The sequence below is a fragment of the Accipiter gentilis genome, chromosome 7, assembly GCF_929443795.1.
Source record: "Accipiter gentilis chromosome 7, bAccGen1.1, whole genome shotgun sequence".
In the NCBI taxonomy this organism is placed as follows: Eukaryota; Metazoa; Chordata; class Aves; order Accipitriformes; family Accipitridae; genus Astur; species Astur gentilis.
The window spans coordinates 8,474,424-8,488,219 of record NC_064886.1 but is presented as its reverse complement, the minus strand read 5'-3'; the positions used below and the strand labels follow the sequence as shown (position 1 = coordinate 8,488,219).

The 13,796-nt window shown below is 48.6% G+C and overlaps 1 protein-coding gene across 1 annotated transcript in view; it reads left to right on the top strand.

Annotated features, from left to right (window-relative positions):
- Positions 1-2,261: 2,261 nt before the first annotated feature.
- Positions 2,262-13,796, top strand: part of HYDIN (HYDIN axonemal central pair apparatus protein) — a 162,090-nt gene continuing 150,555 nt past the window's right edge. The window contains exon 1 of the mRNA XM_049804439.1: positions 2,262-2,292. Coding sequence (XP_049660396.1) covers positions 2,277-2,292 — 16 coding nt within the window. The 5' untranslated portion in view covers positions 2,262-2,276. The remainder of the gene's footprint in view (positions 2,293-13,796) is intronic.

Genomic DNA, 13,796 nt, shown 5'->3' with positions numbered 1-13,796 from the left:
GCAGTTGTTGCTAAGTAGTGTTTAGACTAAAGTCAAGGATTTTTCAGCTTCTCATGCCCAGCCAGGGAGAAAGCCGGAGGGGCACAAGAAGTTGGGATGGGACACAGCCAGGGCACCTGACCCAAAGTGGCCAATGGGGTATTCCATACTGTGTGATGTCCCATTTAGTATAGGAACTGGGGAGTGGGGGCGGAGAATCGCTGGCCGGGGACTAGCTGGGTGTCGATCAGTGGGTGGTGAGCAATTGCACTGCACATCATTTGTACATTCCAATCCTTTCACTATTTCTGTTGTCATTTTATTAGTGTTATCATTATCATTATTAGCTTCTTCTTTTCTGTTCTATTAAACCGTTCTTATCTCAACCCATGAGTTTTGCTTCTTTTACTGATTTTTCTCCCCCATCCCACTGGGTGAGGGGGGAGTGGGTGAGCGGCTGTGTGGTGTTTAGTTGCTGGCTGGGGTTAAACCACGACAGTGCCTGCTGCAGTCTGTGACTTCCTTGCGCAGCAGAGCTGGTGCCTGCAGGCTGCCCCAGCACTTCTTAGCGCAGCCCTGTGTGCTGCAGGGAGTTGCACCAGCTGGCCTGGCAGTGGCAAGGAGACCAGCTTGTCCCTTCAGTGCTTCACAAGTGATAAATAAAACAAGCCACTCCTTTCACAGCACTGCTTCTGAACACCTTAGGGTGCTTTGCAGCTGCTGTGATTGTGCCAGGCACTCTTGTGAGCTTGGGTTGAAATGCATGTCAAGGGCTGGGTTTGTCGCTTCCCTGTGTCCCACTTAAAACTGTTGCATTTTCTAATCTTTCTCTCCCTTGCTTCAAATCGTAGAACCACATGTTGGTGTTTGAAAGTGCCCTGCAGGAGAGGTACTAGACCTGCTGGGGCCGTGGATGGTGTCTTGCTGTGAAGCCAGGAGCCAAGGAGAACAGTCCTACTGCAAATGGAGCTGCAAAGAGACACCAGAAGCTGCAAACACCAACCAAGCTGTTGTGGACCAGGTTAAGCATGTGAGGGTTTTTTTCTCTTGGCCTGGAGAAGTTAGAGAGAAGGACTGCTTGTGACATTTAGCATGGTCCTTGGAGCTGACCATGGGAGGATCTTGCTGGGCTATGGGTGTGCAGGTATTGCCGTGGTTTTAAATGCCTGTGATGCCAAGTAGTAGAAAGCTGCCATGTGCTTAGGCTCTGAAGGAGGTTCTGTATCTTGGATGGAGAAGAGGAGGGCCTGGTGCTCCCCAGCCTGTGGTGCCTGTGGCACTGGGTGGGATGGAGAATGCCCTGGCAGGACCCTGCCAGCTGAGGAGAGCTGGGTGTAAAGGAGAAGAGACTAACCCCTGCTCTGCCTCTGTGACTGTGAAAGACCGCTAAGCCCTTGTCCTACATTGTGTTGGTACTGCAGCATGTTTCGGTCCTCAGTATCAGGGGGACTCGGATGTGTTTTAGTTGCCAGAGGCAACACGAGGCCAAGACAATTGGGATTAAGGTAGTGTCAGCACCAGGAACAACTACCAAACCATCATGTAACTGTGTACGTGATCAGTGCCCTTGACATCTGTCTGCTTTCTTGTTTAGACTGAGATGCTATGGCAGTACCTTGCTGAGTCAGGCCTGAACCTCCATCCAAAATCTACCCATCTTCCTGTGGCATTGTCTCCTGGCAATCACAGGCTCAGTTACTGCCTTGCTAACCTTCATGTTAGAGATTCCCCTTGAACTGTGATTAACTTCTGGAGGCTTGTAAATTTTCTTTTGTGTTTACAGAAAGACAGCTGGCTGGATTAAATGGTTTCATAGTATTAAGGAAAAAGAAAACCTAGGGGGCCTTACACTTGTTGGGATCAAGGACTTTGCTCTGTTTTAAAAAGCAGTGGGGGAAAAACCAATTTACTATTTCTGGATTTCATGGCTGCACAGCTAATGTCAGGGTCTCCAAAATGTAGGCATTTGAAATATTGTCTTGATTTAGAAAAGGAGTAGAGAAGCAGTTCAGTGTTTGGAAGAGACATGTAAATGAAGCGAAAAGTGAGGAAACAGAATGATTCCCAGCATGGGAATAAAAAGGGAGAAAGCAAACTCAGGGCTGTACTTTGAGGTCTGCGCTACAAAAAAAATAAAATCCATGTCCTCCCCTGTGATGTGGGAATGCATTGCTCAGAGGAAGGCAGGGGAAACATGGCTAAAAGGAGCCAACTTTATTTTCCTTCTTTCTCGGAAGCAAAGAAATATGAACCCTGCTTGAACTAGAGAGGACTATGGGCTGCATATATGGGATTTCATGAGGTTGCAGTTGGGTAAGTGATCTTACTGCAGTTATTCGGTAGAAAATGTTTTGACAGCATCTAAAATGATTAAGTGTTGCAGTCAGTCCTTTCTTTAACTCAGCACTGGAGTTCTTCCTTCATGGGTTAAAATGAGGATAGTGAATGCTCCCATCTGCATCCCTGTGATTGTGTAAGCTGACTGTGCCAGCACTTCCCTCCTCTCCCTGGATCCTCATTGCAGCCCTTGTCTTTGCCTTTGTTGCAGATCTGTGTCCTCTGCAAGACACCAAATGTGTCCAGTTATTCTGTGGGTTTGATCTGGTGAGTGCAGCAATGGCAACAGGAAAGATGTTTCTGATGTGCCTGTTTCAAACCTCCCCAGGGTCTCTGGTTTTGGGGTTCAGAAGCTAGCGAGTGCCTGTGCTGTCAGGTCTCATCTCAGAGCCTGCAGCTGGGCTTTTGGGGGATGCTGGCTAATAGTACTCTGTGTTCATCTAGCACTGCAGCAAGAGAGGTTAATAATGCAACATGCCTGCCTGTTGCCCTTGGCTGTATGCTCATTTGTTTCTGCAGCAGGATAAGAGCTATGTAAACAGCATTTCCCAGAGGATGGGGGGGAAGGATTTTCAGCTCTGTAGAGGAGCTCACTGCATGAAGTAAGTTATCTGTGCCTCTAGAGTAGGGCCCAGAGCCTGGTTTGGTCAGACCCTGCTAGGATGGAGAAGGGTGACTTGTCTGAAGTGCTGAGGTGGCTGGCTTGCTTCAGTGCTGGGCTGTGTGCAAGTGTGATCCCCCTTCTGCTTCCTTGGGACTAGCTGCAGTCTGTGCTGTTTAAAATGTGTCCTTTGAGTTGGAAACACAGGCAGCTGACTGAGAGCCAAGTGTGAATCAGGAATGATGGCTCCAAGCTGAACTTAATGGTTACAGTTGGATATTGTGAAGGAAAACAGGTGAGCTCATGGGGCAGAGAGGGTATTGGCAAGGGAAGAGGGGCTTGTTGGTCCCTGTGGGAGCAGAGATGGGGAAGTACAACCCTAGGAATGGAGAGGGGGTAGTGGTATAAACCCTGTACCTTCCAGAGTCCATGGTCTTGAGCACCTGTGGTAGTGTGAATTTCAGCTTCTGGGCTCTTTTTGAAAGTGTGGGTCTCCCCTGGGGGAGATGGCTGATGCTTCATTCTGTGGCTTGCAAGCTGCCTTTGAACTGATAAGCCTTGTCCTGAGGAAGAAGCCTGGAAGAGACTTGGTCTTCCTTCCACTTCCCTGTCTCAGCTACACTTGCGTATCTGGGCAGCAAGCTCTGTGAGAGGGATGGTCTGTGTTATGACTTTTCCATCTCCAAGCATGGTGAAGCCTAGGACTGGGTCAGAAAGTGGTGGCTGCAGTCTTCTGCATCCTGCAGGGTGTCCTGAACTGTGTGTGTAGCCTTGCAAATTAGGTACACCCATATTGATTTTAATTTCAGGTTTAAAAATGGCAGCTTGGCAGGGCTGTCTGGTGTCTGTAGCCATCAAGAGCTATGGTTATGGTGAAGAAGCTACAAGACAAGCTGGCTGTGGCCTCCCGTTCCTCAGCTGTCAGCAGTCTGGCTGGTAGTGTACACCTGCAGTGATATCTCCCCATGGTGTTCTCTGGGAATGCAGTACATTCCTATCCCTGAAAGTCCCCGTTAGCTAGAGAAAGTAATAATCTGCAGCATTCACCTTCCCTGCTATCAGAAATTAAGCAGCTTTGGCAGAACGTGTGTGTTTTGCAAAACGCTGGAGCCCCCCAAGGGCTTTGTGTGCAAAAGCTGAGAGAATCAAATAAAGTTGCTTTTTGCAGAGAGCACTGGTTGCCTTTTGTTTGATCACCAGGGTCTCTGCAGCTCCCCTTTTATAGGGCTGCCTCAGCTGTTCCCTGCTGCCTGCAAGGATTTTGTTTGGGTGTTTAATGCCCTGGGAAAGGGAGTTGGCTTGCTCTGGGCTGGGAGCAGGTTTTGTGAGGGTTACCCAGGCTCTCTCTAGCAAAGGGCACTGCAGGGAGGCTGAAGAGCCTGGCTGAGCCAGTGATAGAGCCGGGGCCCTCTGGGTCCTGTGCTTTTCTAGCCTTGGTGGTGGCAATTAGCTCCTGCAGACTGTCTTGGTGTGCTCTTACCAAGTGGTGACCTCTTAAATGCTGTAATTTGGAATTTCTACAGTGATAAACCATGTTGCTGTGTGTGCTGATGTAGTGGTCCTCAAGCTGATGGGCTTGGATATGTCTAGCCTAGTGTCTGGCAATAGCAGATGGAGATTTGCCTGGAGTTGAAATAAGTGAGTTATGTAAAGGAGTTGGGATGTGGGAAGAGGAGCCAAGGAGAAAGGCTTTGGAGTCAAGGCATATGCATAAAAAAATTTCAGTGTATGTTTCTCTGTCCATCATGTTTGAGCTCCCCTGTCCAGGCTTCTCTTGTACTGTGAACTCTGATGTACTTTGGATTGAACATGTCTAGGAAAAAAACCCTGCCTAAACTTTGTGCAATAGCTATAAGATCTTGATGGGTCTTAATCCACATGAGAAAATACAGTGAAATAGCCAGGCTATGGTATCCATATCACAATGTCTGCCTGGTAAAATGGGGGTAAGCTGACCTTTGCTTATCTGAGGCTGATGAAGGAAAGCAGTGGCTGGGAAGAACTGCAGGTCACATCTTGCCCTGCTTACATGACCTCAGAGGCCTGCATTTCCTGCTGTCAGTTAATGACTTGCTCATCTCTGTAGCAGCATCAGGAACATAAGGAAAAAATGAATTGGCCTATAGGTAGCATGAACCCAGGTTGTGTTTGTGCTGAAGGCACCAGAGGGTGATGTGCTGCATACCAAGGTGACTTTTTATTGCATGAATTTGTATTTTTTTTTTTCCCTCAGTCCTTGGAAGAGACTCTATGCTGAAAATCGTGTATTCCACTATGTACCTTACCTGTGATACAGGGTGAGCCTTGCCTGAAGGCTTGCTGTTACCCAGAAACACAATGCGCATGCTCCCAGGTCAAGTGCATTATGCCTATGGGTTATTTAGGCAGGAGCCTTTTTGTTTGAGAAGAGGTGTGGGGAAGATGAATAGAGGACATGTTCTTTTAGATTTTCACACTTTGCAGTCCCATGGCATTTGCCCAAGGCTCAGAGTTCCAGGTGTCCTGGACTGATTCTTAATGAAATACTGGTGATGCTCACTAAGAAGCAGGAATTAATCTCCAGATATCTGATTTGGAAGTGCTCTTTTTTACCATCTTCTGCAATTTCATTTTTCCACTGATCTCATCAGCCAACCAACCAGTTCTGTTCTCCTAGTTGCAGAAGCATCTCTGGCCTTGAAAAGAACATAAGGGATTTGAGCAAAACTCAACAAGCACTGTGCTCCCTTTGGCCCTGTGTCAGACCCTGCACAAGAGCACTGGGCAGAGACACTCAGGTGAAATGCATCTGTTTGAATGGACCACTGGTGTGCCCAGTGAGGGAGCTCAGAGCCCATCCAGAGCTCCTCAGGGAGGGAGGGAGGGGGAACCTGGGTTCAGTAAAGAGTTTACAACTGGGTGTGTTAGGCTGTGCTTATCGGGGTTTACTTATTACAGTGCTTCCCTGAGAATGACAAGGTTAGCCTTGCTGGTTTGTGTATTGCTGTCAGGCTGTGCTGAGAGCCCTGCCATGGGCAGGCTGGGAGGTGGGAGATGCCAGCAAAGCAGGTGAGCTGGTTGAGCTGGGATCCATGTTATGACAAAGTATGCAGGAGAGAAAAGCAGATAGTCCCTTCTGAGGGCAGTGCTGGCACCTCCGAGTTGTGTGTGACTTGATTTTTAGGATATGTGGATATATAGGGTGTTTCCAGGTGGTGCATGGCTCTTCATCACCAGTCCTGCATGCAAGCTTGCTTTCTTAGACCTGGGAGAAAGGGTTTGGTCTCTAACTGCTATTCTGTTTCAGGATAACACACACAGTGATGTGGCTGTGCTGAAGCTGGGAGGGTGTATTAGAGGCAGTTTCACTGCATGCTTGGTCATTGTGTGCTTTCCCTGAGCTGCCCTTAGTGCTTTGAGATAAGGTACTGCTAGCCAGGTACCTCTAGTGTCTGTGCCCCAGCAAATGTGGGGAATGCAGCTGGTTTCTGTTACCCTGGGGCAACAGTAATCCTGCTGAAGCTGTGAGCTTTTGAAGCAGTTTGGCAGGCCTGGGCTCCTGTGATGCATTCAGGGTCTCCCCTCCACTGAGCCAGCAGATGCTGTGCTGGAGTAGGGGAACTGCAGGCACACACCGCTCCTCTGTGAGGACCGGGTGGGTGCTGAGCATCCGTGTCCCCTCTGCCTCCGTGTCCGCCATCACATCCCGAAGCTGCCGCCGCCTCCTCCCCTCTCGGCGTCCCCGCTGTTGCCATGGTGGTGTTGGGGCCGGCCAGGAGGCCTTGTTGCTTCCGGAACGAGGGCAAACAGCCTGGCTGGTTGCAGGGATCCAGTGTGTGAGTGTGCCCTTGTGTCCCCCGCGGAGTGGGAAAGGTGGGGGATACTGGGTGACCACCCTCGTGCTGGGGTGACGGTGGCTGCGTCCCCTCCCTGGCTGAAATATGGAGGGTGGCTTTTGGTGCCTGTGCTCCCAGGCTGCTCAGCCTCAGGAGGGAGGGCTTGGGAGCAGGGCTGGGCAGAGACCCGGGGCTGCGGGGGGAGCATGGAGGAGGGTGACACCCCCTGCCCCACACAGCGGAGTCGGGGGCGCCCCTGTGCGAGAGGGGGGAGAGAGGCAGGGGTGTGCCTGGGGCACCGTGACTTCAGTCCTGCCAGACATCTCCCGACGACAGGTTGTGCTCATCCTCCTGCGGGATCTGTTTCCCTGCAAGGAAGCCACTTTTTGGGGGAGGATTTTAGGGGGGAGGTTGCCTGTGGAAAGAAATGGGGGCTCTTGTGCTGGGTGAGAGGTGCTTGGAGGCTGCAGCACTTTCCATGTTGGGGACTGGGAGTTGGAGCCCCTTCCTGCTCCACTACCCCCCACCCCCCCGAGCTGGACATGGAGAAAGCTTTGCTCCCTGAAATAGAAACTTCCTAGACTTCTTCCTTTCTTCCCATGGGATGCGGATGTGACTGCATCTAGGCTTTGGGTTAAATGTGGAGGGGGTGGAAGCTGCCTGCCTTGCTGCTGCTGGTCTTGCCCTCCTTGTCTTGCACGTGTGCTTTTGGATGTTTTGGCCTTAAATTTTTGTGTTGCCCAGTCTGTAAATGAGGGATGAGATTGTTTATTCTTGCTTTGTCTATAAAATGCTGTGAAGGCTTATGATGAAAAATGCAACAGATGGCCTAGGTAGAAGTGACTGCAAAGCTAAATCACCCAAACTATCCTTTCCTTGCATTTTAAATCCATAGGTGATTTTCTGAGAAGCAATTCCTGTATGCATCTAGGGAAAACACAAAGGCTAGGCTACTCCAGGAGGGTGGGTGCAGGTTACTCATAACAGGTTGTCCAGCCTTGCCCCTTAACCAAAGGATGGGTAATAACTCTGTGAAGCCAAAGCTTGCTCTGTAACACCTTGGGGTTACAGCTAGTGCTGTAGTATTACAGTAATGATCCAGTAAATACAGAATATTTACCGTTCTGGTAGTCAGTAATGTGCTTGTGTGCTGGAGAAGCAGGCATGAGGCTAGTGCCAGCCAAGGTCAGGTTGAGGGGTTGTATTCCTGCTTCTGCTTTTGGCTGGTTACCTGTCTCCAGCATTGTGTCTTTGAATTTAATTAATGTTTATGTTCTTCCAGAGATTGTAACTCCTTTGTGAGAACTGGGTGTGAATACACATAACCCTAGCTGAGAAGGTTTTGAAGATTGAGATTAAAACAGCTTGGTTTGGATTGAGGTTCACAGGAGCATTTCAGACAATTCCACTGGTGCCTGACCTCTCACGGTCCCGGCTGGTGAAGGCAGCTGGTCAGGATGTGAATATCATGCAGCCTGTGATGTGCACTGCAAATTGATGCTGCAGAAGCTAAGAGATGGTTCAGAAAGGGAGAGTGGGTGGTTTTTAGGGATGCTGGCAGTGTCTCTTGTTCCAGCTTGGGTGCAGTTAAATGGTGGATTAACAAATCATTGTGTATCAGCAGAATGGAGGTTACTGTTTATATGCTTTAAGCCCCCAGGGAGTACAGAATTGTTCATTTCATCTTGGCTCTCCTTTGCAGGCTAGTTTAAGTGGCATGTCCAAGCATTTTCTGTGGAGTAAGAGATCACATGTGGAAACAATCTGATATCCATAGGAGTCTTCCTATGATTTCCATTGATTTTTGGATTGGGTCTTGATGGTAGCCACTAAAGAGTGGTACTGCTTTGATGAACTGCTACTCCGGATTCACTGTTGCAGAGTCAGCTCCGACCCTGTTGCTTCTGACCTGGGAACCCATTAATAGTCCTTTGGTTTCTGCTTTTCCACTGCAAAGTCGCTAGTGGCATGGAAGCTCTGATGCATTGCGAACCAAAATGAAAGTGCCCTAGTTCTCATGGGGGACTTCAATTTACCATATGTCTGCTGGAAATGCAGTACAGCAGACAGGAAACAGTCTAGGAGGTTCCTGGAGTGTGTGGAAGATAACTTCCTGACACAACGAGGGAAGGTGCCCCACTGAACCTGTTTGAACAGAGAAGCACTTGTGGGTGATGTGATGGCTGGAGACCATCCTGGGCATAGAGATCATGAAATGATAGAGTTTTTGATTCTTGGAGAAGTAAGGAGCGGGGTCAGCACAACTGCCACATTGGAGTTCAGAGGGCAGACTTTGGCCTGTTCAGGAGTCTGGTTGACAGAGTCCCTTGGGAGGCAGTCTTGAAGGGCAAAGGAGTCCAGGAAGGCTGGACATCCTTCAAGAAGGAAATCTTAAAGGCGCAGGAGAAGGCCATACCCATGTGCCAAAAGACAAGCTGGCAGGGAAGAAGACTGGCCTGGTCTTTGGACCAAAGCCCAGCTAGAACTTAATCTGGTTACTGCTGTAAAAGACAATAAAAATTGTTTCTATAAATACATTTCCAACAAAAGGAGGTCTAAGGAGACTCTCCGTCCTTTATTGGATGCAGGGGGAAACATAGTGACAAAGGATGAGGAAAAGGCTGAGGTACTTAATGCCTTCTTTGCCTCAGTCTTTAATAGTAAGACCAGCAGTTCTCTGGGTAGCCAGCCCCCTGAGCTGGAAGACAGGGAGCAGAATGAAGCCCCTGTAATCCAAGGGGAAATAGTTAGTGGCCTGCTACACCACTTAGATACACAGGTCTATGGGACCGGATGGGATCCACCCAAGGGTGCTGAGGGAGCTGGCAGAAGTGCTCACCAAGCCACTTTCAATCATCTATCATCAGTTCTGGCTAACTGAGGAGGTCCCAGTTGACTGGAGGTTAGCAAATGTGACGCCTACCTACAAGAGAGGCTGGAGGAGGATCCGGGGAACTTCAGGCCTGTCAGTCTGACCTGGGTTCTGGGGAAGGTTATGGAGCAGATCATTTTGAGTGCCATCACGTGGCATGTACAGGACAAGCAGATAACCAGGCCCAGTCTGCATGGGTTTATGAAAGGCAGGTCCTGCTTGACTAACTAGATCTCCTTCTGTGACAAGGTGACCTGCTTAGTGGATGAGGGAAAGCATTCTACTGGAGAAACTGGCTGCTTGTGGCTTGGACAGGTGTACTTTTTGTTGGGTAAAAAACTGGCTGGAGGGCCAAGCCCGGAGAGTTGTGTTGAAAGGAATTCAATCCAGTTGGCAGCGAGTTACAAGTGGTGTTCCCCAGGGCTCAGTTTTGGGGCCAGTTCTACTTAATATCTTTATCAATGATCTGGACAAGGGGATCGAGTGCACCCTCAGTAAATTTGCAGCAACACCAAGTTGGGTGAGAGTGTTGATCTTCTTGAGGGTAGGAAGGTTCTCCAGAGGGGTCTGGACAGGCTGGATTGATGTGCTGAGGCCAATTGTATGAGGTTCAAGAAGGCTCCATGCTGGGTCCTGCACTTGGGTCACAACAACCTCATGCAATGATACAGGCTTGGGGAAGAGTGGCTGGAAAGCTGCCCAGAGGAAAAGGACCTGGGGGTGTTGGTTGCCAGCTGGTTGAATATGAGCTGGCAGTGTGCCCAGGTGGCCAAGAAGGCCAATAGCTGGCTTGTATCAGAAATAGTGTGGCCAGCAGGAGCAGGGAAGTGTTTGTTCCCCTGTATTCTGCACTGGTGAGGCCGCACCTTGAATACTGTGTTCAGTTTTGGGTCCCTCGCTACAAGAAAGACATTGAGGTGCTGGAGTGTGTCCAGAGAAGGGCAACGAAGCTGGTGAAGGGTCTAGAGCACAAGTCTTATGAGAAGCAGGTGAGGGAACTCTGGTTGTTCAGTCTGGAGAAAAGGAGGCTCTGGGAAGACCTTACTGCTCTCTACAACTGCCTGAAAGGAGGTTGTAGTGAGGTGGGTGCTGGTCTCTTGTCCCTAGTAACAAGTGATAGGACAAGAGGAAATGGCCTCAAGTTGTGCTGGGGAGGTATAGTTTGGATATTAGAAAAAATTCCTTCACCACAAGGGCTGTGAAGCTTTGGAACAAGCTGCCCAGGGAAGTGGTTGAGTCACCATCCCTGGTGGTATTTAGAAGATGTGTAGATGTGGCACTTAGGGACATGGTTTAGTGGTGGAGTTGGCAGTGCTAGGTTTATGGTTGGACTCGATGACCTTAAAGGTCTTTTCCAACCTAAATGATTCTATGAAATGTGGTCCAGGTGCCAGAAAGAGTAAATAAAAAGGTATTTGCAAAGTTGCAAAGCCAGAATAGCAGAGAGCAGATGCTGGGAGAGGCAGTTGGGAAAGGGAAAATAGTACTGTAAATACTTAGGGCAGGAGCCACAGCTCTAAATTATAGCTTGTGGAGCTGGGGAATCTCCAACAGACCCTTGGAAGGGAGCTTGGTCCATCTCACTGTCAGCCGACAGTTAAGTTTATTAAAAGAAATGATAGGAAGGTATATCACTAGGCTCCTATTAATTATCTCAGCTATGGTAGAGTTTTTGTAATAAATTGCAGGATGACAGTACCAAAGTGATAAAATTCAGAGCGACTGGAATATAAAGGTGACAGGTGAGGCTTCCTGGGTAGCAAGACTTGATTTAGAAAGCACTCAGCCACTTAGCAGTGGGCTGGAGGGGCAAGAGATTAGTCCTGGAAATTCTGCTTCTCCTTTCCTGGCTTCCTTGAGACGCTGTTTATATGGTAATTATAGCTAAGCAGGTGATTTCTAGGCAAGAAATGTGATCTTGCTACTTAAGCCTGAACAGGGCAAGATGATTTAACTGAACAAAATTGTTCAATAGCATCCTGATTCTCACTTTTAACAGATCTCTTGTCTTACTCTTCCAGCAAAGTGTAATAGAAAGGCAAATTAACCAATTACTCCAGAGAGAGATGGCTTATCTTTGCGGAAGGAAGAAGAAAGAGGATTTATTGTGTATACTGAAGCAAGATTCAGCCACCAGCCTATGCTCCTACAAGAAAAGTTGGGTATAGTGTATTGTAGTGCAGAGTGTGCCAATATATCCCCAGCCTTTAAGTTTAGAGGGCAATCAGTTGGTATCAGACCAGCTCAGAGGTTGGTGCTGCTGCTTCAGCAGAAGTGATGTGGGGTCACTTGAAATAAGAGCACTGGCACATGGTATAATGACAGCCACAGGATCTGTATAGATGTGAAGCTGTACCTTTATGTGAAACTTCCCTTTTTTTTCTTAATGTCCATTAAGAAAGTTGCTGTTTATTCTTAATTTCCTGTCTTTTTTAGCACAGTATCATCAGAGAGCTGTACAGTTTTATTTTACAGAGGGAAGCTGTTGGACATATGCACAAAGGGATTTGGATGCTTTAGGGCCATATCTAAGTGCTCACATCAACTTCTTCCTCAGCACAGCTTTTGCCAAACTCATGGGCCCTGAAGGGCCCCTCTGTGCCTGTATTTGTGCTGTTGAGCCTTCTGAATTTTCCAGGTCCTGGCATGACTGAGCTTGCATGAAGCCCTGCCTCATGCCTACAGATACTTTGGCCATATGTCCCTAGCCCATATCATGAACCAGGTAGTATTCAGAGGTTAATATTGCTGCTGTAAAGAGGTGAAGGTGCTTTTATTTACCCCTAATGTAGCTCATGGCCAAAACCACTTGCCTGGGAGCAGGGTGATCCCATGTAGACCCTTCTCTTCTGCCTAGCCTGAAGCAAGGAGTCTCTGTAGTAGCTGTGAGTCCACATGAAACAAATCTTTTTCCCTCACTTTGAAGATGATCCTGGTCTTTTTTCCCTCCAGAGACTGCTTATGTGTTGCACATTAAATAGTCATTAGCTAAAAGACTTTAATCCAGGGAGCAGAGCCCCCTAGCCAAGGCTTTTCCTTAGCTCTCAATCATCCTACCTGCTAGCCTGCAGATCAAGCTTTTTCTCACTTGCTTTCTTCATGCAGCAGTACTTGGAGATGTGGAAGTGACCTTGTCTGGGCTGACAAGCAGGACTAAGGAATGGCTTTGGCCCCCTTCATCCACCTGGGGAGACCAGGAGGGTTTGGGCGGGGAAAATAAATAGTAAGTTCAATAGCAGGAATGCAACTGAGTACGGGAGCAGGGTTGTTGAGTTTGAGATCAGGCTGAGATACCAGCATCAGGTTTGGCATTGGGTGCTGAGGTGCTTGCAAGCCTTGTATGGGTTTTGTGTGGCTTCTACCGGGCAGCTCCATGAAGATACTTTGCAGCCAGCAGTTTCCCTTGCTAAGCACCTAAGGCTTCTGTGGCAAGTCCTCTGAGCCTGAAACCTGGCTCCAGTTAGGCTATTTGCCTGCGGCAGGCATGAGTTAGTTCTGTGCTGAGCAGGTGAGGCTCTAACATTGCTTCTAAGGTGCTGGAGCTGTGGGAAGGAGCACAAGGTGGCAGCCCTGTGACTGCATCTCTGACCAAGCATGAGACTTGATGGGTCTCACTTTGACATCTGTCTCCCGAGTTCTGCTTTCTGGGATGGGCAGCATCACCCACCATCCAGTTTCCTTTCCGTATAGCACTTCTGTCTGGGTGCCTTGAGCACGCAAGGATGCCACATCTGGGGTTTCTTTGCCTGAGCCCTCTAGTTTCCACTTGGATTTGTGGCTGGACACCATGTGGGAGATGTTTTGGAGTGAGTTTCCACAGGCTAGCTGGCTGGAGAGCCAGTTGGTTTTCAGGGCTTGAATCCTCCCTGACTGGATTGTAAACACTCAAATAATGAATGTTCATTTTCAAACTGAGGGTTCCTTGTTCATTGCCAAGCAGATGTGATGATTTGGTTTGTCTGTGGATGAGAGTCTCATGAGAAGCTTTTGTTTATAGCATATGCTGTGCTGAAAATGCATGAAGCTCCCTGGCAGCTGAGATGCTCTTGTAAGTTGGGTGTTCTTGGCTGGTGTGTGCGTATATGTGTACATGGTTAATTGGAACAAACTCATCAGATGGGTATTCACCAGGTGTAACAGCAGAGGACACCCCCCAAGGGCACTGTTGGAGCTGCAGCAATGTGGTGATTTG